This window comes from Pipra filicauda, unplaced genomic scaffold (assembly GCF_003945595.2).
Source record: "Pipra filicauda isolate LSUMZ 115617 unplaced genomic scaffold, ASM394559v2 scaffold8_size5757611_pilon, whole genome shotgun sequence".
NCBI lineage: Eukaryota > Metazoa > Chordata > Aves > Passeriformes > Pipridae > Pipra > Pipra filicauda.
This window is the reverse complement of record NW_024105087.1, coordinates 4,716,995-4,741,041: the sequence shown is the minus strand read 5'-3', so window position 1 is coordinate 4,741,041 and position 24,047 is coordinate 4,716,995. Positions and strand designations below refer to the sequence as shown.

The window sequence follows — 24,047 nt, the reverse complement described above, 5'->3', positions numbered from 1 at the left end:
ACAAGTAGGCAAATGGCAGAAACAAAAGGTTATTCTTTCCTGTGCCTGTAAGCCAAATAATTGTGGAAGAAATGCTTAAGAAAACAAGCCACCCCCAAACTCCAGGAGATGATGTACTGAACACCCCACTGAGAGGTATAGCTTGAAGGAAGTGCACAAGTTCTAACTATGCAAAACAAATGAGACCAGGGCTCAACCACATTTATGTTTTTTTCAAGGTTATCTACCGACATCTGTAGCACATGCTAATGAGCCCCATGAACAGGTATGCTAGCTGAGCTTTAGCAGATGAAAAGGAGAAGAGATTTTACATGCTGCTGCTGTGAAGTATGCACATAATTTCTACTATAGCAATTAGAAACATCAGCAGGAGCTGCCTATAAATTGCTGGTCCTGCAGTTCTGCTTCTGAATCTGAGAATTTATAGAACGCTGACCTTGTACATCCACATGTACTCAATTCTTTTGAGTTTGGAGAGGTATGATTTAGGTATAGCAGTGGTCCCGAAGTCAAGCAGACATAAACTCTGCTCTGATCTCTGCATTGTTTCCATTGGGCATCTGCTTTTTTTCCTCCAACCTTTTGTTCCCTTCGTAAACTCTTTAGGAGGAGTTCATTTCACGGTGTTTATAGAGTGCCTGTGTGATATGGTAATATTTTGGGGTAACTTCTCATTGTGCTGAACAGGAGCATGATCTCCACATTTGATGCAGCCTGTTTGGCAAGTTGGAAAGTGGCCACAATATGAGAAGTGCTGTAGAGAAAAAAATATATCTACTTTAGGCATCCATGCCTACTTTCTCTCGTGAATCTCCAGATCCACTGCGTTTAATCTGTAATTATATGTTACTATTGGCCAGAAGTCTCACAGGGTGAAATCTACCTAGGTTCTGTTTATCAAATTTACATTTAGCCCATTCTCATACATCAGTAGTAATAAAGATGTTTGCAGTCAGAGCAGAGCTGACGTTTTTGTTCATGGGGCACGAAACACAATGGAATAACAGGTCACACTTCCGTAGTGGTGCTGGGTCACTGACTCTGACTGGAAGAAAGACTAGCTGCTGTCATCAGTGTTGGAACTAATACAAAGAGCTGATGTTTGAGGAGTTTGCCATTTTTCATACTGACACTTTTGCCGTGTGGGTAAGTCAAACAAAGACTTTAGAACAAGTGAAGATGCTTTGAAATGTGTGTGTAGGCTCGTGTATATATTTGTGTGATAAATTGCTATTAAATAATCTTTCTCTTTATGCTCTCTTAGCCAATTCAGTAGAATATATAACATGTAGGATTAAAAGCAAAACCAAAGGTAAGATCATATAGACATGGTCACTACTCTTTTAAAAATGTCATCTCTGTTTTAAGATGATTACACACCTTTAAACACCTTATGCGTGTTGGGAAATGGAGTTCATAGGCACAGATCTGCTCTTTGGCCCTGAGTTGAGCTACTGTCCATGGTTATGTGAAGACCCTGCCCTTCTCCCCTTTTGCCTTCCCATCTGCACCCCTTGGGCAAAGAAGACCACAGAACAAGTGCAAACAGGACAAACATAGCAAATTTGAAATAAAAAGTAAAATAGCTATGCTCGAAAGAAAAGGCAGCCATGCTTCGAAACGTAAAACATATCTGACAAATGGTTGATCTCACATGAGTTAGCAGCTGGATGTTCCAATACTGAAGTTGGTTATAAAAATGCAGAGTGAGGCCAGGACAAGTCGGAGAGTGGCAGAAACCTTTGTGTATTAATTTGATCTGGATCTTACAGTTGGAATAAGATTGCTGAAGAATTGTGTATGAGAATGGGAACAGTATTTAAAATTTCTCTAACTCACAGACAGAGAAAACCCAGTATCTGATCTGAAACATCCAATACCCCAGGCCCCCTCATATGAAAACTGGAACATCGTAATTTCTCGCAGTTTTGGAAGGGAGGTGCAGCTGCTACAACTGAAAACTGCTGTGGCCTTTTGTGTGAAGAAACAAAAATGCTCAAAATTTTATGTCAGCTTAAACCCCAAAATCAATAAATACTTTACTCCCTCTGAATGTATCTGCACATATTGTGAAATATGCCAGAAGGAACCAGCAGTGCAATTAGGCAAGCACTCATTTGAAATATCCTCGGTATTTCCAGTACAGCTCCACCTTGGTGCAAAATTGCTCCCTCCAGGGAATCCATTTTGCTTCTTGTCCTTGGGGTATTTGCTTCTCTCTTCTTGTGTGGTTTATATTTTAAAGTCCCTCATCTCCTTTACAGATCAGGCATTTGTAATGATACAAAGTGGATTATGACCATTTGTTCTGTAAAATTAGCATAGAGATTATGGCACTGCATAAGGAAAATAACATAAGGATTTGTTCTACAATTTCTACCTAGAAGAGGTACAAAATTGGATTTCTCTTTTTGTATTACCTCTTTCCATCTGCTGTTCATCACAATTACTATGAGATGACATGCAAGCTAAGATTGCTCAGGGAGAAAAAAAATATTTGAAATGTCACTGAAACAAATATTAATAAAAATTTATTGTGGTTGATTGATGTATGTGACTTGGATAACTGTCACTGATGTATGTAGTTCAGTAGTTCAGAAGAGTTAAAAAATTACATAGCTCACCTGCCAGCATTTGTGTGTATGCACAAGAGGGAAGAAAAGCACATAAATGCATATTTAGCAAAAAGAAATCTCTACTACATTCTGTTATGGGTATGAATACAGTACATTATAGGGCAAAATGTTACTTACTGTTCTAGTCACCATTGCAATCAGCTGAGAAAAGGGTACATAAGTGGCAGTATGTGATAGCTGGCAAATGCTGTTATTTACTGGAGCCAAGTAATCCAGAATGTACAACTGGTATGTTCCTGTGCATTTAATCACGGGGATTGTTGAAGCAAAATGAGACAATGACGAGGATGGTAATAATGTAGTATTGTCAAGGTGAGAAGGAGCACTTGCACAATTCTTATTTTCCTCCAGAAGCAAAGAATGTTTTAAGATTTTGGTGAATGCAAGAAATGGGACGTGTCTCAGTGGGGCTGCAGTCTGCACTGGCACTGTGTAGACTGCAACTAGAAATCACTGGTAATAAAAATTTTTCTTTGTTTTCCAGATACAAGCCTGTACATAAGAATTTGTTTATAAGAATAGTTTCCCACAAGGAAGGGGCTTTATTTGCTTCCTACTGGCAAAGTGCAGTAATCCCTGAAACCCCACATTTTTATGTGAAATGAAGTCTTTACTAGAAAGCTGGTTCCTGCCAAACACAAATGGCCTTAGGCCTGTGAAAATTCCTCTTTGTTTCTGCCTGTTCCAGGCTTTCTTCCCTGGTCCTCACAATCTGCTCATCAGCTATGCCTCTGGAGCCACTTCATGTCCTTTCCAATTCCAGCCCTTTTCTAACCAGCTAACAGAAATAACCACTGCATATGGCATAACTTAACGGCCTGGTCTGGCAATTACATTAGGAGGCACATTTCTAGTGTGATGCAAGGGTCATTAAATCAGCCTAATTGGTGTCCTGTTGTGTTTTTAGTTGGTTTTGGTGTCCTCAGTGTGTTTTTTGTTATTAGCAATGAATGAACCTTTGTAGTTGCTTTGCCTGAATTTCAGTTTCAGAAATGGCTGGGTGTCAGCTGTGATTAAAAAAAAAAAAAAAGAGGCAGCCATGTATTTGATTTGCCAATGACAAATGACTTCTTAGATGGCCATGGTCACCTTTAAGAAAGGTTTTGCTACCTTTGTGGAAGGTCTGAGAGTGTGGTTTTTTAAATAATTCTTCCTTAGGGTGGCACAATTTGTGGCTTTCTCTTCCAGTAAACAAGAACAGGTAGTTTCTTTGTGGTGATTTTCATGTTTTACATATGCTTGCAATCCCTGAAAAAATCTTGGAGAAACTTAACGACCTTTCTGAACAATCTAATAAATGATAAAATAATTTAGCAGCATATTCACTGGTGCTGAGTAATCTTTTCCTAATGGGAACCCATCTGTTTATTAGGCCTCTGCCCACCTTACCTGAAAGCACTTGTGTCTGTCTTTAAGGTTCTGTATTTTTCTAAGTAATTTTAACATCCTTCCATAGAGTTTGTCATTCTATTTTTGCTGTCTTCATTGATGTTTTTAAAGCATCACTCTCTAACCTGAATGAATTGGCTGCTGTTACTATTCCTGCAGTGGATGTCTAACTTGGAAATAGTCTGCCAATCTTCAGTATTCCTTGTGGACTCTGGAAGGGTAACATGCATTGTAAAAATCATGAGCACAAGGACAAAGGAGCAGAATATGTTTGCTTTATTTCTCTTGCCTAAACCAAAAAATAAGAATTGAGATCAGTTGCTAACTTAAAGTAGAGCCAGACTTTTGTGGCAGCAAGAAGAGGAGGAGACAGCTCAAGGCTTAAAGTGGAAAATGTTTTCATATATGTTTCACAAACTGTAGACAAAATTCCATCTGGTGCTTAGATTAGGCACAGTACTGCTTGTACTAGATATGTGTTATATAGGAAAATCATATAGAGCAATGCTTTGGAGACACCCTCATAGGGGAAGAAGAATCACATAGGATATTCGACCAGTTATGTTATGCACTTAACCTGACCTTTGAATTTCTGGACCAAAAAAAGCCTGACTCCCCAAATCAGTCAAACCACTCCTGATGCACTGTAACATTAGTGAACACAGGCTTTGCCCTCCTAAGCTCTGGCTGCTGGGTTCCCAGCAGTCTCAGTACTCTGATTCTCTCTCCCTGTAGTTATGCACATATTCCTTTGATGTTTCTTACTCGGTGTTTCATCACTGGTTTATCGTGGGCTCTAGCATCTCACTTAGGCTGTCTGCAAGCTGGTAGTAAAGATACACCTTGGACAGCCAGTTAGGAACTCATGCTCCCGTGGCAGGAGAACATCTACACTGATCTGAGAGCTGCTCTACAGTCCTGAATGCAGCTAAGCAGGGGCATGGTCAGCAAATGTTGTGGTGGGGACAGGATATGTTGGTGAGGGAGACTGTGATCTGTGGCACGTCTGAAATGATGGAGCTGTAATTCTAGTAATTCCAGAGGGTACTAGTACACAAACTGTTTGAACCGTAATGTCCTCCTTTGTTTTATTACCAGAACTCCTAAATTGAATTATAGCCTCACAGCTTGTTGTTCCCTACTGTTTGTTCTTTATGCAAACTGTTTATGTGTCATCATGATCTAGAGCTATTTTTGGCACAGCATTAATCTTTTTGTAATGTGACCTTGCCTTGTTAATACTTCCTCTCTGAGAGTTTATGAGGGGCCTGTTGGCTTTGTGCTCCAAAGCGCTGACTCCAGCTCTCTGAACATGCTGTCTGCTTGTCTGAGTGTGAGGGTTATGCCTGGATTTCGGGTGACCTGCTGGGCTTCAGTAATATTGTTTATGGTAGAGAGAGTGAAAAACTCCAGGCAGTGTAATTGGTCTGACAGCCACTTGCACGGTGTCTGTGGTATCACAAAGGAAAGTGCTGTCAAAACAGCAATGCCATGAGAGATATTAATGACAGAGTTGAGATGAATGGGGCTTTGAATATGGGTAGTCTGATGACTAAGGAGAGGCTGGGATGCATTTGCATTTGTCATGACTTTGCCTGAACAGTGGTGGAGTGGGGGATGCTCCTTTGGAAATATCAACAGTAAAGCAATATTAATATTTCAGTGAGATAAGTCATCTTTCTCAGACTTTCCAGCACAACATGCCGATATAGACTCTTTTTCATCTTGCTGATGCTTTTTGTGTTAACGTCTAATTTCCTACTTTGTGCTTTGTCATTCCCATTTCAAGCTTGTAATTACTCCTTGTGCACTTGGAGAAAGTCTACCTCACTTAATGAGAGTTGTTCCAGTTTAGCTAACAGAGGATTTTCTGCTGGAATTGACATACTGTATTTTAATACATGTTAATGAGTACTTTTAATCATGTTAATTATGAATGCGTAGTCTTGAAGCACTTTGATATTATACTGTCAGATAGCAAAAGAAATACAAAGATGGGTAGAATCATTAAATTTCTGTAGCCCTAATGGTCCTAGATTATAAGCAAGGCCACTTTCAAAAGGGAACATTCTGCCTTTTCTTAAACTGCTCAATTGTAGCTTGAAAAAGGCCATGAGTAAAAGATCCTCCATGGGCCCTGCAAAGATCCACGTCTTAAAAAAATACACAACTTGCCTTCAAGGCAGATATATAAATGCTGTTAGTTGACTTAGACTGTGGATAGAACACTGCAGACTGAAAAGGAAAATAAAGGCTCCTGATCCTCCAGCAAGCTTGCAGTTCTCTCTGTGGTTGAAATGTGCGTAATGGTATCTGTGAATTGAAACACCTAAAATACAGATGGATTAGGAGTGGAATCTGCCATTTTAAAACTTTCCTCTGTATTTTAAAAAAGGTGAAAATAATCATACTAGACTGCAAGGTCTAAACAGGTCTCAGATTCTATGAAACACTCTTTTAGTTACATTATTATAAAAATATTGACATTTTTATGCCCATAGTTGCACTCAAATACGAAAGTTTCTAGCTTTTGTCTATATGTTGGTAAATACAATTTAAAAATGTAATTCTTAAAAAGCTTGGCAGGCATTATGTCTCTGTATGTATAGTTTTTTATGCTGCCAAGATCTGAATGGTAATTTCTGTACAGATAGATTAAGTCCTGAGCAATAGTCCAGTACAGTTTAAGGAAGAAAAACTTAGGAAGTGTTCCAAAATCTTACTTTGCGATCCCACCATCTTGTGGCAGTCTGTGGTATTGCCTTAGGAAATTAAAAAAATAAAAAATTAGTTCAAAATACTGTGCATGTGTCCCTGTCTACTAGTTGTGACCTGGGTTTCTAACCCCAGCTTAGGAAACACCTTTCTGTGTATTAGTATACAGTATGTGCTTCAGGAGGTTAGTCTGAGAGCACAAGACTTCCCTATTGTTTCCTTGCTCCTCTCTCAGGTAGAGCCACAATCTTTAGCACTTAACTTACCTTTTCCAGCAATAGTCTATCAGTACTTCACATTGAAAGAAGAAAATTTATAAATTGCATTAATTTTCAGGGCTTTTGTCCCCTTCTTCAGCCTTTTTGTCCTCCATCTGCTGTGTCCTCAAGGAGCAGGTATTCCCCTTTACAACAAGGCTTGATGTAAGATTATTCTTACTGCATGAAGCATGATCCTGGCAGTACAAAGAAGGAAAGATGATACTGCTTAATCCCCTTACTAAGAGATCTGTGCACTAACTTTTAATCATTCTTCAGTAATTTCCCTCTCTTAACCTGTTTGAATCTTGTATTTTGGAAAAGGCCTCTCGGGTTTTATGCAGATAGTCTCTGAAAAGAGGTGGTTCAGTTCTTCAGCAATTTTCCTTGTTTAAATAACAAAAATAGTAATAATAAATTCTTCAGAAAGACAGCCAACGCCAAGCAATCAGAGTTAAATTCTTCGCAGGTGGATGGCCTGTGCTCGCTCTCACTTCAGGGCTTGTACTAAAGCTGACAGTTTGCATCTGCTCTTTGTGGCTGCTTTCTCTGACCAGAGAAAGTCTTCTCCTCTGCATTTGCTTTTTTCTCTTCCAGATGCACTGACAGCTTAGGAAACTGAAGATCTCTGTGTAAAATTGCTTCTTGGATAAGGCTGAATAGTGGCAACTGCCTGGGCATGCATGCCATGGTTGTGTTTTAAAAAGTGGCAGCAAGACATGCAGGCAGCTACCTGAGAGATTATTGGGGTCTGGGTTTTAAGTTCTCGGGTTGTGCAGTCTGTAAAGAGTTTCGTTAGGCAGGATGTCAAGAAGAGCTTCGTTTTGCTTAGTTGGCATCTGGATTGGCAATAGGTAGTATGGAAAGGTTAGAGGCCAAATCTGAGCTAGCATTTGAGATCTCATAAAAGAGTACAGTTACACCCGTATCACGTATAGTACCGTTCCCTACATTTGTTATATATGCACCCAAGGAACAGGGTGGGGTAAACACTGTTCTAAATTGAAACCACTCGACAATAGAGGGTTGCAACCAAGAGATTAGAGTCTGAACTTTCTTTAAAAATTTGGATTTGCATAAGTGCTTTGTAGAGTTTCTCCAGAAAAGCACTTTTTTGGAATTTGGGCTGGGAATTATTCATGATTGAAATAGAAATGTTTTCTGCGAATTTATTTTGAGGAGATTGATGATGGGTGACATTGAAATTTATACAGTGCTTTATAATCTCTCTTCTTCTGTTTTGACATACCATACCACATTATTCTAAGGTTGTTCCCATCATTCTTGTTAAGATTTAACTTATTTAAAGCCATTACTGTTTTAACAGATCATTTCAAAATAATGATTAACATGCCTCTAGCAAAGCCTTAAGTGCATCGAATACCAGTGGTTCTTTTGAGGCACTGTGAGTTTAAAAAATATTCTAAGTGTAAAGTTTCCAAAGGAAAAGAAAATACATAGTAATGCACGTTGTAGAAATGTCTATGCATTTTCTGTTAAGGAAATGAGCATAATTTAGTGTCTGCTTTTTTGATTCTTCAGAAATCAGAGGGGAAGATATCAGCTTGCAGTACAGCTCTTTATCTGAACCAGAGAAAGCATGTAGAACATTCCAGTAAGGATTTGTATAAATGCCTGAGTGGCTAAACCCAGAGATGGTGTCAGATGTAATGCAAGAGAGATTTCTTCATGCTAAGTCATAGCTTTTATCTAATTTCTACTTACTTTTCCAAGACGTGCTCTTAAGTTACCAGAACGTAACTTTACACCACAGGAACATTCAAGCGAGTGTGATTGCATACTCTGAAGTTGTGATTTTGATTCTCCTCTCCATCTTCTTACTTTCAGTATGCCTGATAAACAGCTGAGGCTCTTACCAGCTGTATCCAAGAAAACCCTTAAGCTTCTGCAAATGTATTTACAGGAAAGCACATGTCCTATCAGGTCTCTGACTGTCAGCCCTGTAACGTTACCTGCTAGCATTCAGACATTTTCTGTTTGGTGCCTTAGCTTACTCAGTACAGGATAGAGCTAAAACCCATTTCCAAGGCATTTATGGTTCTGTGTGTAAAGTATATACAGGTTTTCAGTGTAAGAGTACAGCTGAAAGGCAGAGTAGTTATTTTGTGGGAGCCCACAGGAAAAGGAGGCATGCCAGGGCAAGAGTTGTAAATTCAGATGGGTAAGCTTCAATTAAACACCTGTGGTATATATGGTTTCCTTTAAAACCTACTTCCACTGGTGATACAGTGGAATTGAAACATGCTGGGCATGTTTTGGGAGCGGGGGCCATCTCTGGTAGGAGAATAATCTCCACTGTGTGAATCTAATACCTGCTTTCTGGCTCAGGGGAAAATGAAAAGCATCATTTAAGACATATTTTGCATGTCTGATGGGAGATGTTTGTCAACAAGAACCAGGATCTTCTCAATACCTGTGCCTGCAAATAGGGCCTTATGTATAGTTATAAGAATAAATCACCAGAGTTGACAGAAATATGCCTGTGGGTATCCTAAGTTCTTTATAAGACAAAAAAGCCCAACAAAAAGCAGATTACAGATAGGATCTGTAAATGTATATACTGCTGATGAGTAAAATCTGAGGTGGCAATAGAAAAGGGCCAGTTTTTAGCCTGTCTTATCCTGATTCACAGTAATTTCTTCTTGTATTCCAACCCAACAGCAATACAGATGTGCACACAGTCGCTTCACTGCTTAAGCTGTACCTAAGGGAGCTCCCAGAACCAGTCGTACCATACGCCAAATACGAAGATTTCCTTTCCTGTGCCAAAATGCTCAGCAAGGAGGAAGAAACGGTGAGTTGGTAACTTGAGTCAGATGAAATAAAAGGCTGTTCCAGTTTTGAGGAGAGAAACTTGTCATTCTCCTAATTTAAATTTGTCCTAATTTAATGAAATCTATTAATTGAGACAGTTTTTGTATGAAAATTGTTGCCACCTGGGCCCTTTGGAAGTCTAAATAAAAATACATAGCATAACTGTAGCTGTTTTTATTGCATGGCACTGAATCCAGTTCAAGTAAACATCATTGTAGTCAACAGCTTTCATTTTGCATGAAAGAGACTTCTGTTTTCATGGATTAGATTCTGAACTGTAAAAGGAAGTGTCTTGATGGCTGCTGTTCAACTCTTGCCATTAAATCAAGAGTCGTTTTTTTCTGAGCGCTGGGACGCCAACTTTTACTGACTCTTGATTGAAGGCCAATGAGCTCTACTCCTTGCCTGTCACTGAATCACAGAGCTTCAGAAGGATGGAGCAGCCCATCTTCCAGACTCTCTTGAAGAAGCTGTGTAACAGAGATGAGCAAATTAAGGGTTCTGACTGGTAATATGTGCCCTGCAGTGGCGTGCACCTACTACATATTATGTAGTAGGCACTACTTAGTCTGAAGACATAAGAAACTTGAGTGCTTGTTTTTACGTTGTTCTGTGTGCTTATGGGTAATTAAGTCAACCCTAATATTTTCAAAGTACATCCAAATAGGTTTATTCTGTTGATGTCAGTCTACTCCCTTAATTTTCTAAGATGGTTATTTCTGTTTAATTCCTTTTTGACGTTTGAAATTCTGCTAGAACTGGAACCCATCCTATGTAATCTTTTAATTAATTAAGATGAGTAGGATCCCCTTTTTAGTAAGAAACTGTCTCCTTTCTGACTTTTCATGATGACTACCAACTGCAGAGGTGGTAGTTGCTCCCATATGATGAAATGGGAGAAGAAAGATCTGACAAACTGTGTTCTATGGCCATGATGTCTTAGACCTATTGAAGTCAGACTGTTTTCTTCACTGTCCTTTACAGCTTGCTACAAGGTGCACATTCTTGTCAGCTGCTTGCAAAAGGTGGGAGTGGGCTGTTCAGCTGTTTTAATTTAAGCTGCTCTTTGCACAAGTTGTGGCAGGGGATCCTCGAAGCTGCAGCTGTTTGCTTACTTGTTTTGCATATGCCTCTGAACACTGATAGCTCCAATGTAAAGCCACCTGACAGCCCTGCAGTTAGTCATCATGTAGTTTACACTTGTTATATTAATTCTGTAATTTTACAGTAGCTTAGTTGAGTGTATTTATGTATTTCCTCTGTAACTATGCCATGAAGCACTTTATAAAATTAGTTTTGAAAGCAAGATTCAAATTACAGTGGCGTTTCTGTGCTGGAATTGGTCCTGGCAGTTTGTGAAAAATCAGTGCTATGGGTGATGAGCCACTTCAGTCCTTTTTGGTGGCTCAGCAGTCCAGCTGTAAGGCTGTCTGACTGGATTTTCAGTTGACCTTTCTCTACACGGAAGTTGAAAGTGCAGTCACTATTAAGGGAGAGAGCTGCACAACTTAATTCTTTTCTTAACCCACAGCCAGCAAACTTCTGCATTATCATGCTCTGCCCATCTTGACTTGCATTTGTTTTCATAACATACTGTAACCAAAACCCCACTGATGCTGGCAAAGTACCAAAACCCCACACTGAAAAAGAGCCTAAAGGCACACTGGTTGGTGAGGAGCGTGGCCAAGGTCTGTTTCCAAAGGGCACAAGAATTAGTGTGTGAAATTCTGCCTGTCCCATTCCCAGGGTGGGCACAAACTGAAATAACTGTTTATTAGTTTGTTATGGACCAGAACTGGGTAAAATAACCAAATAGTTTCTCGTATGAGATGCCAAACAGTTAAACCAGAACTGTTCCTGGAAGCCTCAGCCTTGTTATTAGCAGGAGAAATGGAGCTGCTGGTCAAAGAAAGAAAGAATGAAACAGAAAGATTAGACAGGATGAAACCAAGATATTTATTTACTTGTTTATTTTTTTCCAGAGCTAATCCTTCTTAGCCAAAACCAAAGTGGGTTCTACAAGCTGTTCCTGATCATAACCTGTATGAACACTGCAGCATCAGTGATGTGTTTAATGTCTTGGAATTGGAATTGCTGACTTTTTTTTAATGTCTGGTAAAATACTAAGAAACTGTTCCTCTTCACCCTTTGTTTTTCCTTAAACCACCTAAAGGGCCTGAAAGAACTGGTGAAGCAAGTGAAGAGCCTGCCAGCTGTCAATTATAATCTGCTGAAATACATCTGTAGGTAAGTGCTCTTGCAAGAATATCACAATGGTATTTATAACTGTGAGCTGACAGACAAACCTGTCTGTGTATGTGCCCTGAAGGAAAAGCATTACTCACAGTTGAAGGACTGGTGAACTCAAGTGAATGCACTAAAACTGTAGGTTTACTGCATGACTAATTAGTAATTTGCTCTAGCAAGGTGCACAGTTAGGACTTTTCTTTCATAAGCAGGCTGCACTCTGCAAGAAGTGCAAAAAGTTAGAAGTGAATATATTCTGTCCTTTTTGTAGGACCCTAACTGTAGTTACTGGCCTTGGCTGTGCTCTCTTGAAGTGCACAGTCTTGAAAACTGTGTATATCTTGTAGTATAGAGAGTAGTTTTGTGAATACATCTAAGATCTTAAAAAATTTGTTGCACACAGTTGCAATTTGTGAACTTAGAGATAAGTTCCCAGCATAAAAAAATTAAAATGTAAAAGAATCTAAGCTTTTTATTAATTCAAAGTTTGCATTTTAATTTTATGAGCTAAATAGTTGATTAATTATGCTGGAGAAAGTTGCCATCTTCAACGGAGTTACCTTGTAGTCGGTCCAGAATGAGATTGAAATTTTTTTATCAGTGTATCATTTTGAAGAAAATCTGAAGAAGTTGAAGACAATAGCCTTAAGATTTCAATATGTTCCATGAGGACTCGGAATGGAATACTTGAACTATGTTAAGGAACAATCACGTGCTTTGACTTTTTTCTTTTTTTTTTTTTATTTAGTTTTTATGTGTTTCCTAAGGACCTCTTTCTTCCCCACAGATTCCTTGATGAAGTCCAGTCTTATTCAGGTGTAAACAAGATGAGTGTGCAAAATCTGGCTACCGTTTTTGGCCCCAACATCCTTCGCCCCAAAGTGGAAGATCCTCTGACTATCATGGAGGGTGAGCTTACCGTACATAACCTGCAATAGAAAGAAGAAGTACCTTTAGGTTTATTAACAGCACGTACCAGTCCATGTAGTATATGCAGTAAGCTCCATACATCTGTTCTATAGACACAGAAATGTTCAACCTGAATGAACTCCTGGCTTAAATCTTGCAGGTTATTAAAGGTACTGAAACGTGCAGCATTGCAAACAGACTTTGCGTGAGATTGTTCTGCCCTGGCAACTTTACTAAACATGTACCTTTTCTCTGAACACTTCCTGCAAACATGGCATGTTCTTAGTAAGCACGTGTGGTTGGAGTGCAGTTAATATTTTACCTGTGGTAAAATATTAAAGAAACTATGAGAAAAAGTTACTACAGGTTCACACTGCAGTGACCCGTGTAGAACCCCCCACAAGGCAGTTGTATATTACATGCCTTCTTGCACAACAGGGATCAAATTGTTGTCTGCATTCTGGTACTTAACAGCAGTATTCAGCTCTAGCATTTTGCTGTGATTAAGGTAAAAACATGGACATGACAATCCCCTCCTATAACCTCCTTCAAGGCTTAATCTTTGTGACTTTCATTCTCCACGAAGTACATGATGCCTTTTCTCGCTCCAAGCACTTTCTTTTTTTTTAATATGTAGGATTTACTTAACTTTCTCAGAAATTAGGGAGGTACACAGAGCTTCCAGTGAAAATTTTACCTGAACTCAAAAAACGCAGTTTTCATAGTTTATTTGAGAGTGTATAGAATTACTCCTTTTCTGTGAGTATCATGTTTTTTCTCTTCCTCAGATACTGCAAATTGTTAATTTACTTGTTTTTCTGAAGTCTTATGTTTCCTTCTCCTTTCTTTTAATTCTTATCACAATGACTATGTTGTTGTGAACACAAACATGGCATTTCCAAATCATGTATGAAATCTGTGAATACCCAGGGTTAGCTGTCTGAACAGTAGCTCAGACAAATTGGAACACCTAGAGTGGAAGGGGTTTTTAATCATCATCTTCACTTTAATGTCTGGGTTCTCATTATCACAGAGGAAGGTTTGATCATGCTTTTGATTCAAAAGGGTTTGCAAGAGCAGGTGTCTGATGATACGTACATGACTGTGCATGAGTATCATCACACCTGTGCAGTTTCAAGTACCCTTAAATCTGCATTTGTGGCTTTCCCCCTGTTTCTGTACATACTTTCCTCAAATGCCCTGTGACTGTCTGACACAGGGGTGCAAAGATGAGCTTCACTGTGTCATTGAATTCCTAGTTTACACATCTTACATCATCTCCCCATAATGTTTTGAGAGGCAAACACAAGTGTTTTCCTGCTTTGTTTCCTTTCTCTTCAGCTGTCTTGTCGTGTCTCTCTTAGGAGTTACCTTTTGTGTGTGTGTGTGTTTGCACATGCTGCCCATCACTTCAACCTGTCTCTTTGTTTCTACCTGCAGAACTACCAGACTGTCTGAAGTAGTAGCTTCTCTTACCCTGACACTTCTGTAGAGCTTACAGCCTGGTAGATAACTGCTGTGAATGTTTTTCTTGGTCAGGTAGCAAAGTGTCCCTTCTTTCCATGCTTTTGCATTAAAGTAGTGCAGAAAGTGGCTCAAATTGTTTAATAGATTGGAATTGGAGAGAGATGTCACAGAGCCGATTTATACCACTGAAGTCAGTAAGAATGGTGTCTCAGAGGTTGACATTTGCTAGTGGGTCACCATGCATCTTCACCTCACCTGGGGCAGGGAAACAAATGGGGATTGGGGATGGGGAGAGGTGTTAGCCATTCCTAAATAAATTACTATCTTCTAGGGTTATATTTTTGAATATAAAAGGAAGTGGCTGTTGTCTAAAGTTGGTGTGAGTTGGTTTGGGTTTTTTGAAAGTTTGTGCAAGAAAGTTTTTCATTTTCGTGTTTTTTTGTTGATGTTGTTTAGTTGGTTTGTTTGATTTTAAACTGAGTAGAAAGGGAAAATAATGTGTTTTTCCTGTTCTTGAAAGCAGCTCTCCAACCTGCTTATCAGCAGCCCTAGCATTAAAATCATGGTGACTGCTGTAGGAAATGGGATGGATACTACAGTCGCTGTATGAAAATACATATATTTTTTCGCTAATGAGAAACAGGTTTGAATAAAGAGATTTATGACCTCTCTTTAAGCATAACTTTAAGATTTGACCTAGGACAATGCTGATTTGCAATTGTTCTACACACAGTTAAATGTATAGAGACTTCTCACAAAGACTGTATGTTGATTGGTGCCTATTGCCTCCTTTCCTCATTGCTCTTTTTGGAATATACAGAGTGCTTTTCTTCCACAGTCATTCAAAGTCAAACATGCAGCTATGGGTAACCATACCTGTATAATGGGGATGAGGAGTTGGGTTTGTTTGATTCAGGAGAGATTTTTTTTTCAGAATTCCAACCATGGGGCAATTTTTTCCTGTCAAATGCAGTGGTAAAAGTTGCCTGAGTACAGTGCAATGTTTGTAGTAAAGTTCTGCACATAACAGCTAACGTTCTTAGAAGGAATACAGCCAAGTGTGCCACGGGAGTAACTAAGTGAATTTTCCTGCTGCCTAGTTCTAATGTATGATTTTGCCATAGCAAACAAACAAATGAGAACACTTTAAAAAGATGTTGAGTACCCACGTTGAATTGGCTCTTGGTACTTGTATTTTAAAAGGGCGGGGTATAAACATCCAGATTATTACAAAGGAGTTGATGTGAAACCACATTGCACAGTGGGAAGTTATTGATTAGAAGAGCACAGCAAGCCTCTGAAAGCTTTTTAGGAGTTTAAAAATGAGGTGGTTATTATAACTGCCTTGACCTTGTTCCTGAAATATTCTTAATAATCCTTAATGAGGATCTGCTTAACAAAATACAGTTGCACATCTTTATCACGCCAAGTCCAGTTCTAAATGCTAGTGTGTAAATTACAGTGCAGTCAAGTGGTGTGCACACCAAGGGGTTGTTCTTTAAGAGGAAAGGTAGCCATTTATTACAGCACACAGCAAGCTGTGATCCTGCATTAATTCCATACTGTGCTATAATGTGACATAGTTTCCTGGCTGCATATAGTCTCACTGTGGAGTGGTTAAAGGCATTCACATTAAATTAATTCTGTCTCAGTTTGCTCATTTTGTCTGTGTTCCAGAAGGCAAATCCCTTGCCTGCCCGTTTTCTGCTAAACTTATAAACACAGGTGCTGTGCCAGAGTAAGACTTTGGGTTTGAAATGGTCATCACACTGAGTAGAAACACATCACTTAGAATGATGTTATCCTTTGCTACTCATCATCTCCTTCCGTGATTTTCCTGGGATGCAGTTACTGCCACTGTAATAGCTTCTTTGCAAATGTTCCTGTTGTTCAGGGGGTCTGTGAGGCCTGCTGGCTTGGTTTGGTGGAAGGAAGAGGTGATGCTGATGTGGCTCTGTAGCCAAGAGGCACTTCAGTCTTGTTAAACATTCAGGGTGTTACACAAATGGATGCATTGTGTAAATGTTTGTATAAGCTGAATGTTTACTAAGCATTTGTGGACTCTGATGAGTAAAGTATGTTTAGGCCTTAAATAAAACAGGACATTTGTGACCATGTGCTTGGTGTCTCTTTTCAGGTACGGTAGTAGTCCAGCAGCTCATGTCAGTGATGATTAGCAAACATGAAGAGCTGTTTCCCAAGGATGCAGACCCTCAGGTGGGACCTGAGGTATGCAACAACAACAATGAAATTCCAAAGAAAACAACTGCAGGGCAGCTACAGAACAAAGAGAACAACAATACCAAGGAGATGGCAGTGAGGCGCTGCTCTTGGGACAAGCCCGAGTCTCCCCAAAGGGGAAGCATGGACAGTGAGTCTCCAACTGCCCTGCCAGGCAGCAAGACAAATAGTCCCAGGAACAGCATCCAGAAACTAGATGTCACCAGAAGCCCACCACTGATGGTGAAAAAGAATCCTGCTTTTAATAAAGGTAGTGGCATAGTCACCAACGGGTCCTTCAGCAGCTCTGTGGAGGGCCCTGAGAAGAGCCAGACCTTACCAAACTGTTCCCTGCAAACCAGGAGAACGTCATCCCTGAAAGGGCCGGTGACTAAGATGGGAACACACAGCGTGCAGAACGGAGGTGTGCGGATGGGTGTTTCCAGCACAGACGGGCACAGCAACACCCTCAACAGCCGGGCCCCGGGCTGGGTGCCCAATGGCTATGTCACTCTGAGGGACAACAAGCAGAAGGATGCTGTGAGCGAGTCAGGACAGCACAACAGGCTTTCCACCTACGACAATGTCCACCAGCAGTTCTCTATGGTGAACTCTGATGACAAACAGAGCGTGGACAGTGCCACCTGGTCAACGTCCTCTTGTGAGATATCCCTCCCTGAGAACTCCAACTCCTGTCGTTCATCCACCACCACCTGCCCTGAGCAGGACTTTTATGCGGGTAACTTTGAAGACTCTGTGCTGGATGGGCCACCACATGAAGACCTCTCTAACCCAGGTGACTATGAGAACAAAAGTGACAGAAGGAGTGTGGGGGGCCATAGCAGCCGAGCCACCAGCAGCAGCGATAACAGTGAAACGTTTGTGGCCAACAGCACTAACAATCACAGTGCTTTGCACAGCCTGGTGTCCAGCTTGAAGCAAGAGATGGCCAAGCAAAAACTAGAGTATGAGACAAGGATAAAAAGGTAAGATGTTTTGGCTCTACCGTCTGACTGCCTTCTGCAGAGTAAATCCAAGTTTTCCCTCTCATGACTTGCACTAGGTGCAGTCACTACTGTGTGACTGGGTGCTTGCCAGTGAGTTTCTCATCTTTCAGTGCTGACATACTCTGGCATTGCTTCTGTGACACCGCGATCCTAAGGGGTTTGTTTCAGAGCAGTTGTTTGCCACAGTTGTGACATGCTGTCCTGTTGGCGTCAAAAATACAGCCAGAACCTTGTGAGTTTCTGTAAAATATAACGAACTAAATCAGTAGGCTCTCAGAACATTTTCATTAGTTGATGCCTGTTCTCCAGAGACTGAGAAAGACAACTGAATATCACCTTTCAGTGAAAGCAGTGTTGTGGCTTACACCATCCGGAATTTTTTGGGACTGGGGAGACTGCTTGACTCCTTTCCGGTTCTCATTTCTCTTGAGACAGTGCAGCACCTGGGAGTTACCTCTGCTCACAGTCCTGTCTCTGCTCTGCTGCTTTGCCTGAGGCTGTCCTTCACAGCTCAAACCTATTAAAGGAGGCACCTTCTTTAATAGGTCATCCTGTGTCTTTGTCTACAGGTAGTGCAGACTCTGCTGGCACACGAGGTTGCTGGGGTGGATGGCCGTAATGGTCAGTGAATAACCTCAGAGTCTGGGCTTAGCATTACTTAGTGCACACATTAACTAGTCATAGCAGCACAGAGCTGAATGTGCTGTGTTTGTAATAAGGATTCTTCAGTAAGGCTGTTCAGGACTTTCTGTTCTCACCTCTGTTACACAGCAGCTCTTTGCCTTGGTACCTCTGGCACTGCAAGTCCTAGTTGGATCACAACATGCGACAGCTACTGGCAACAGCAGCTGCCAGTCAAAGTGCAGCACACAGAATGTTGCAGTCTTTTGCCCACATCACTATTTTCAGCATGGTATGCAGTGTAGGAGAGCACTTCATAAAATGTTTAATATGCATGATGACTGTGTATTTAATACCACTAAGATCAGAGAATCATGGAACGGTTTGGGTTGGAAGGGACCTTAAAGATCGTCTAGTTCCAGCCCCCCTGCCATGGGCAGGGACACCTTCCTAGAGAGGACACCTTATTAGACCAGGTTGCTCAGAGCTCCATTCAACCTGGCCTTGAACACTGCCAGGGATGAGGCATCCACAGTTTCTCTGGGCAACCTGTTCCAGCGCCTCACCACCCTCACAATAAAGAATTTCTTCCTAATATTTAACTGAAATTTCCCCTCTTTCAGTTGGAAGCCATTCCCCCTTGTCCTGTCACTACAGTTCCTGATGAAGAGTCCCTCTCCCGCTTCCCTGTAGGCCCCCTTCCAATACTGGAAGGTTGCTGTGAGATCTCCATGCAACCTTCTCTTCTCCAGGCTGAACAGCCCCAACTTTCTCAGCCTGTTTTCACAGGGGAGGTGCTCCAATCCTCTTATCAACTTTGTGGCCTCCTCTGGACTTGCTCCAACAGTTCAATGTCCTTCTTATGTTGGGAGAGCCAGAACTGTACACAGTATTCCAGGTGGGCTCTCACCAGAGCAGAGTGGGAAAGAATCGCCCCCCTCAACCTGCTGGCCACACTCCTTTTGATGCAGCCCAGGACACGTTTGGCTTTCTGGGCTGTGAGCACCCACTGCCGGGTCATCTTTACTTTTTCATGAACCATCACCTATGAGTCTTCTTTCGCATGGCTGCTCTCAGTCACTTCTCTGCCCAACCTGTAGGTGTGCCTGGGATTGCCACAACCCAGGTGTAGGACCCTGCACTTCACTTTGTTGAACTTCTTCATAAGGTCCATATTTACGGATATATGCAGATCCATATTTGCAAATAGATACAGCAGGTAAATCACTGAAGAAAGGAGATTAACAGTGAAACAAAGGCATTCAGGGCATTACTCTGGCCTTGTGGGCGACACTAGTGAACTACAGCAGGAGCTGGGTGTCAGCACTTCCAGAAGTAAAAGGAGTAGTTAGCCTATTCCTGGAGAATTAGGTGGAGCTGTTTGCCTCTGTGCCTCTTGCCTCTGTGGCTGTTCCAAGGCATTTTCTAAATGAGCTACCACAGAGATTGCCCTGTGAGAACAGTTCATTGATGGAAGCCATGGTTTGTAGTCTAAGCTTTGTAAATGAAAAGGCGTGTATGAATTTGGTGGTGCTGTGCATTTCTGCTTGAGTGAGTGAGGAGTGCTGCTCAGGAGCTGTCTGCTTTTATTTCATTTATGCAGCTTGGAGCAGAGAAATCTCACCCTGGAGACAGAAATGATGGCCCTGCATGAAGAACTGGATCAGGAGCGGAAGAAGTTCACAATGGTAGAAATCAAAATGCGCAATGCAGAGCGGGCGAAGGAGGACGCAGAGAAGAGGAATGATATGCTGCAGAAGGAAATGGAGCAGTTTTTCTCTACTTTTGGAGAATTGACAGTGGAGTCTCGCAGACCAGAAAGAGGCAACACCATCTGGATCCAGTGAGCTTTGAAAGAGTAGACTGTGGGACTTCAGGAAGGGCTTAGGGGTATTTTACTGTATCAGGTGGCTGGTCACCTGTCTGAGGCTAGTACTCAAAAAAATGTTATAAACCCTTGAAGGAAGGAATCGTACAGACATAATCACTCATATCTACAGCGTGTACTTATCAAGTTATACTCTTTGAATGCTTCATGAGACTACTGTCAAGTGTTACAACTGGATATGTGTATATAAATTTAAAAAAAACACACCTTAGAGAGCAAGAGATGTATCTGAAGAAATATTTTAATGCAAGTCTTGTATTTAAACTGGTAAATTGAAATGTTGTTGCAATCAAGCTTTATATAAAGGCTTTTCTCCCTTGCACTTAACATAATAAGCTATTTTTGGCATTGTGTTACCATCAGCTTATTTTGTATATCAAATGTTTTTTCTGTTTTTGTTTTGTTACCCCTTTTGCTGGGGAGTGAAGATAAACAGATATGTTAAGGTTTATGTGTCAATGGTTAACCCTAATTTGCGTCGCTTCTAAAAAAACAGCAGGACGAGAAAACAGAAGTGTTCAATGGGCAAAATAAAGCAGTACTAATTTAACAGAATTGATGGCCAGGGGAGAACTAAATGAGGATATCAAGTCAGCAAAATTGGGGGCAGTGGCAAAGGGATGACAGCTGCTTGTTTGGGAGCAAACGTGGGTAGCATAGTAAGAAACTGGGAGAGTGGAAAGGGAAACTTAAGGAGAAGTTAATCACATGGCCAGAGCATTTTGGTGCACCCTAAAGAAGCCCTGTGCCTGATCACTGCAGCTCAGAGAAGGAATATAAACCAGTTGTTCTGACCATATTTGCATCTGACTTACCTCTGTACTGTGGGTGAAAGAGAGTCCTTTTTGTAATGCTGGTGAAGGCACACACAGAGGGGATGAACCAGAGATCCTGGTAGCCTTGTCAGTGCGATGGGTACTGAAAAAAATATCAAAAACATTATGTCCAGAGTAGAAATTACTGGAGCAACTGGCAAGAAGGAGTAACTAAGGAAGAAAGCACAACAACATATTCACCACTTGTATTGACAGTGCATATTAGCAAGTTATCATGCTGTCTGCATGCTTCAAGACGTTACTGTAAGTGTTACAACAGTGAAAGTCCCCAGGCTCGCAGCATCACCAAGGGAACACCTAGAGGGAACAGCCTGGAGACTATCAGCATGTGGAATGCCAGTGAGAAAGAAACAGCAAAGCCATGCTGTAAATTAATCATTTGTTTGGCATCTTTACATACAGTAAGTATAACTGGTATTTTCTACACCGTGTTTTATCTTTGCGTTTAGGACTGCAAGCAGTATTATTAGAGAGGATTGTTGAGACGTCTTGGCTTCCCTCTAGTGTCTCTTAAACATACTGCAATTATTTTTAATTCCAGTTGAGAACGAATGATGAGGGTAACCTCAAAGAACATTCCTGGTTGTAGCATGTATATTCGACAAGTGTTAATTGGATGTGGGAATTATACTGGGAAGCAACCACGAGTTTACATTTCAGAGAAATATAGAACATTACACATGGTGCTTGTGGATGCATTGTTTGTGTCTGGTGAGATTCAGAGTCCCCAGTCAGGGCATCTATTGTACTAATTACTGTGAAAATGTCTAGTGCACATCCAGTCTCTGTGTGAATCAGAAAAAGACAGGGAGAGATCAAGGTGTTAGGGAGGTGCATGTTTTTATCAGCAACAATCACAAGATGTACCCACAACGTTGAGAAAAGGAAACAGGTTACTATGTTAATTCTGATTTTTTAATTGGATGAGTGACCTTGATATCTGATGCAAAAGGCTTCAAAGCCGACTCACAATTTAAGCAGTATCTGACATCTGTTGACATGACCTCAGAGTGTCTGAGATAAGTCTTTTCTTAACTGGAATATATATTTTTACACTAGATATATATACAGTATTGAATGGTTTTTTAGAAGCTCATGTTAGGCAGGGTTTGTCTGTTTAAAGATTGTCTTCATCTAGATATGTAGCTCATCTTCATGTTTCAAAAGTCATTTCATTCAGTTCCTCAAAGAATGTTCAAATTCCAGTTATATGGCTAAGTACTGATACCCAAGTTTTTTGCTTAGCAATCCAGAAGAAGACTTCACCTCACTGTATCTGCAGAAGTCACCTAAACAGATGGGAAACTCGAGCAGGCACAGCAAATTCAGAAAATATTACCAACCGTAAAGGTCCATTCCCATCCCTGCTCCTCCTGTGAGACTTCATCAGCATTTAAGCTGTGATGATGAAGTTGATTTATGTCCTTAGTGGCCATCTTCGTGTTCCTCTCAGTGTTCTAGTTCTTTAAAAGCACAAAGGCCTTGATGTTTCTCGCATTCAGAATATAACACTTGTAAGTTCTCAGTTTTATGATACCATTCCCATGTGGTCCACAACTTGTTCCCTTTAGCTTGTCCAACCTGTATGTGACTTGACCTGTTGGGGAGGGCATGCTGGTGGATCTAAGTGGCCAGAAGATAAACTCATGCCACCTCTCATTCTGTGGAGTGGAAAGGGGCAAGATTTATTTACAGGATTCAGATCAACGCAGACTGAGCCTGAAGGCTCTGAAAAAAACTATAAGGATTCCATGCAATGCATTTGTTGACCACTCATAAGGCAGTTTTTCAGGATTCTTAACTGTTAAGGTGTTGAATGAAACTGAGACAACTGGTTTTATCACCATTTTGTGTAATGAAACAGGTCATCTTTCATTACAGGCCAAGTTGACAGTGTTACCTGCTACGAGAGGACACTAAGTTTCAAGTATCCATTAAAAAAGGTGTAATAATAAATTTGCTTTCACCTCTTTCCCACAAGTCTGTGAGCTCCCCAAATTAATATTATCTGTTGTATGAATTCACTGGTCAGCTCCAAGCTCAGAATGGCAGTGTCAGCCCTTCTAGCACATTGTCTCTCTGCCTCGTGCACAGTGCACAAGAGACAATGCTTATACAATTACTGCAGACGGTGGAAGAAAATCTCTTGAGCTAATGACACCTAGTCCAGTCACAGGGTATGACATTACATTCAGAAGCATAATTTCAGGGCAGCACACACAAGCAGGCTAGAGTTGAGGGACATAGAGTAAGAGGGGTACACTCTTACTGCTATTAATCCCACCTCCAGCCTCATCTTTGGAGTATTGGGATGGGTGCTGATACCCTATGTGCCTTTCCACAGTAGACTGGAAAAGTGGCAGACACACCCCATGCCTTTTAAGTGTTAGAATCTGATGTTTGGCTTTGGAAAGCTTTTGTCTTCCCTTCTGTTTGTGAGAATCCTGCTCCACGTTTGGAGTATGCTCTGGTGCAGCAGAATAAATAAACTTGCTACACATCTTCGCTGCATGTTGTTATTTCAGCATCTCAAACTCAACCACTCAGCATCAGTTTTCCAAGTATGAAAAGGAATAAATAAAATGCTATGTTAAATGATATGCAAAACTGGTATGTTAGTATAAGAATAAAGAGGAAAGGAACTTGCTAATATTAGTCACTCTTAAGATCTGTAAGCAGTACTTGATCTTGTAGTTAAAATGGCAGTTCGGAATTTTATGAGAAAGATACAATTTGCTAAAGAGAATGAATATTTAACAAATATTTCTTGTGTAGCGTCCCCGGTGGGATGAACAGCGGCAGGACAAGGAGACACTGAATAAACAGGTACAGTGATTTGCACATTTTGACAGCCCAGTCAAAACAATGAGTTGCCTCCAGCTGCTGTGTGCTTTAACGCTTCCTGGCTGAGTGAAACTCCTAATTAATTTCCTTTCTTATTCTGAGTTCCCCCTGGAGTCTGTCCATTGAAGAGGAGAGTGTCTGCAGACTGTGCCCCTGGCAAATCTGCAAGGAAGTAG

General features: G+C 40.8%; 1 protein-coding gene across 6 annotated transcripts in view; it reads left to right on the top strand.

Moving 5' to 3' along the window:
* Positions 1-23,527, top strand: part of ARHGAP24 (Rho GTPase activating protein 24) — a 213,911-nt gene extending 190,384 nt beyond the window's left edge. For all 6 annotated transcript variants that reach the window (XM_027738522.2, XM_027738517.2, XM_027738518.2 and 3 more), the window contains 5 exons: positions 9,680-9,812; positions 12,006-12,079; positions 12,867-12,988; positions 16,593-17,661; positions 19,907-23,527. In XM_027738522.2, coding sequence (XP_027594323.1) covers positions 9,680-9,812; positions 12,006-12,079; positions 12,867-12,988; positions 16,593-17,661; positions 19,907-20,150 — 1,642 coding nt within the window. In that variant the 3' untranslated portion in view covers positions 20,151-23,527. The remainder of the gene's footprint in view (positions 1-9,679; positions 9,813-12,005; positions 12,080-12,866; positions 12,989-16,592; positions 17,662-19,906) is intronic.
* The last annotated feature ends 520 nt before the right edge of the window (positions 23,528-24,047 follow it).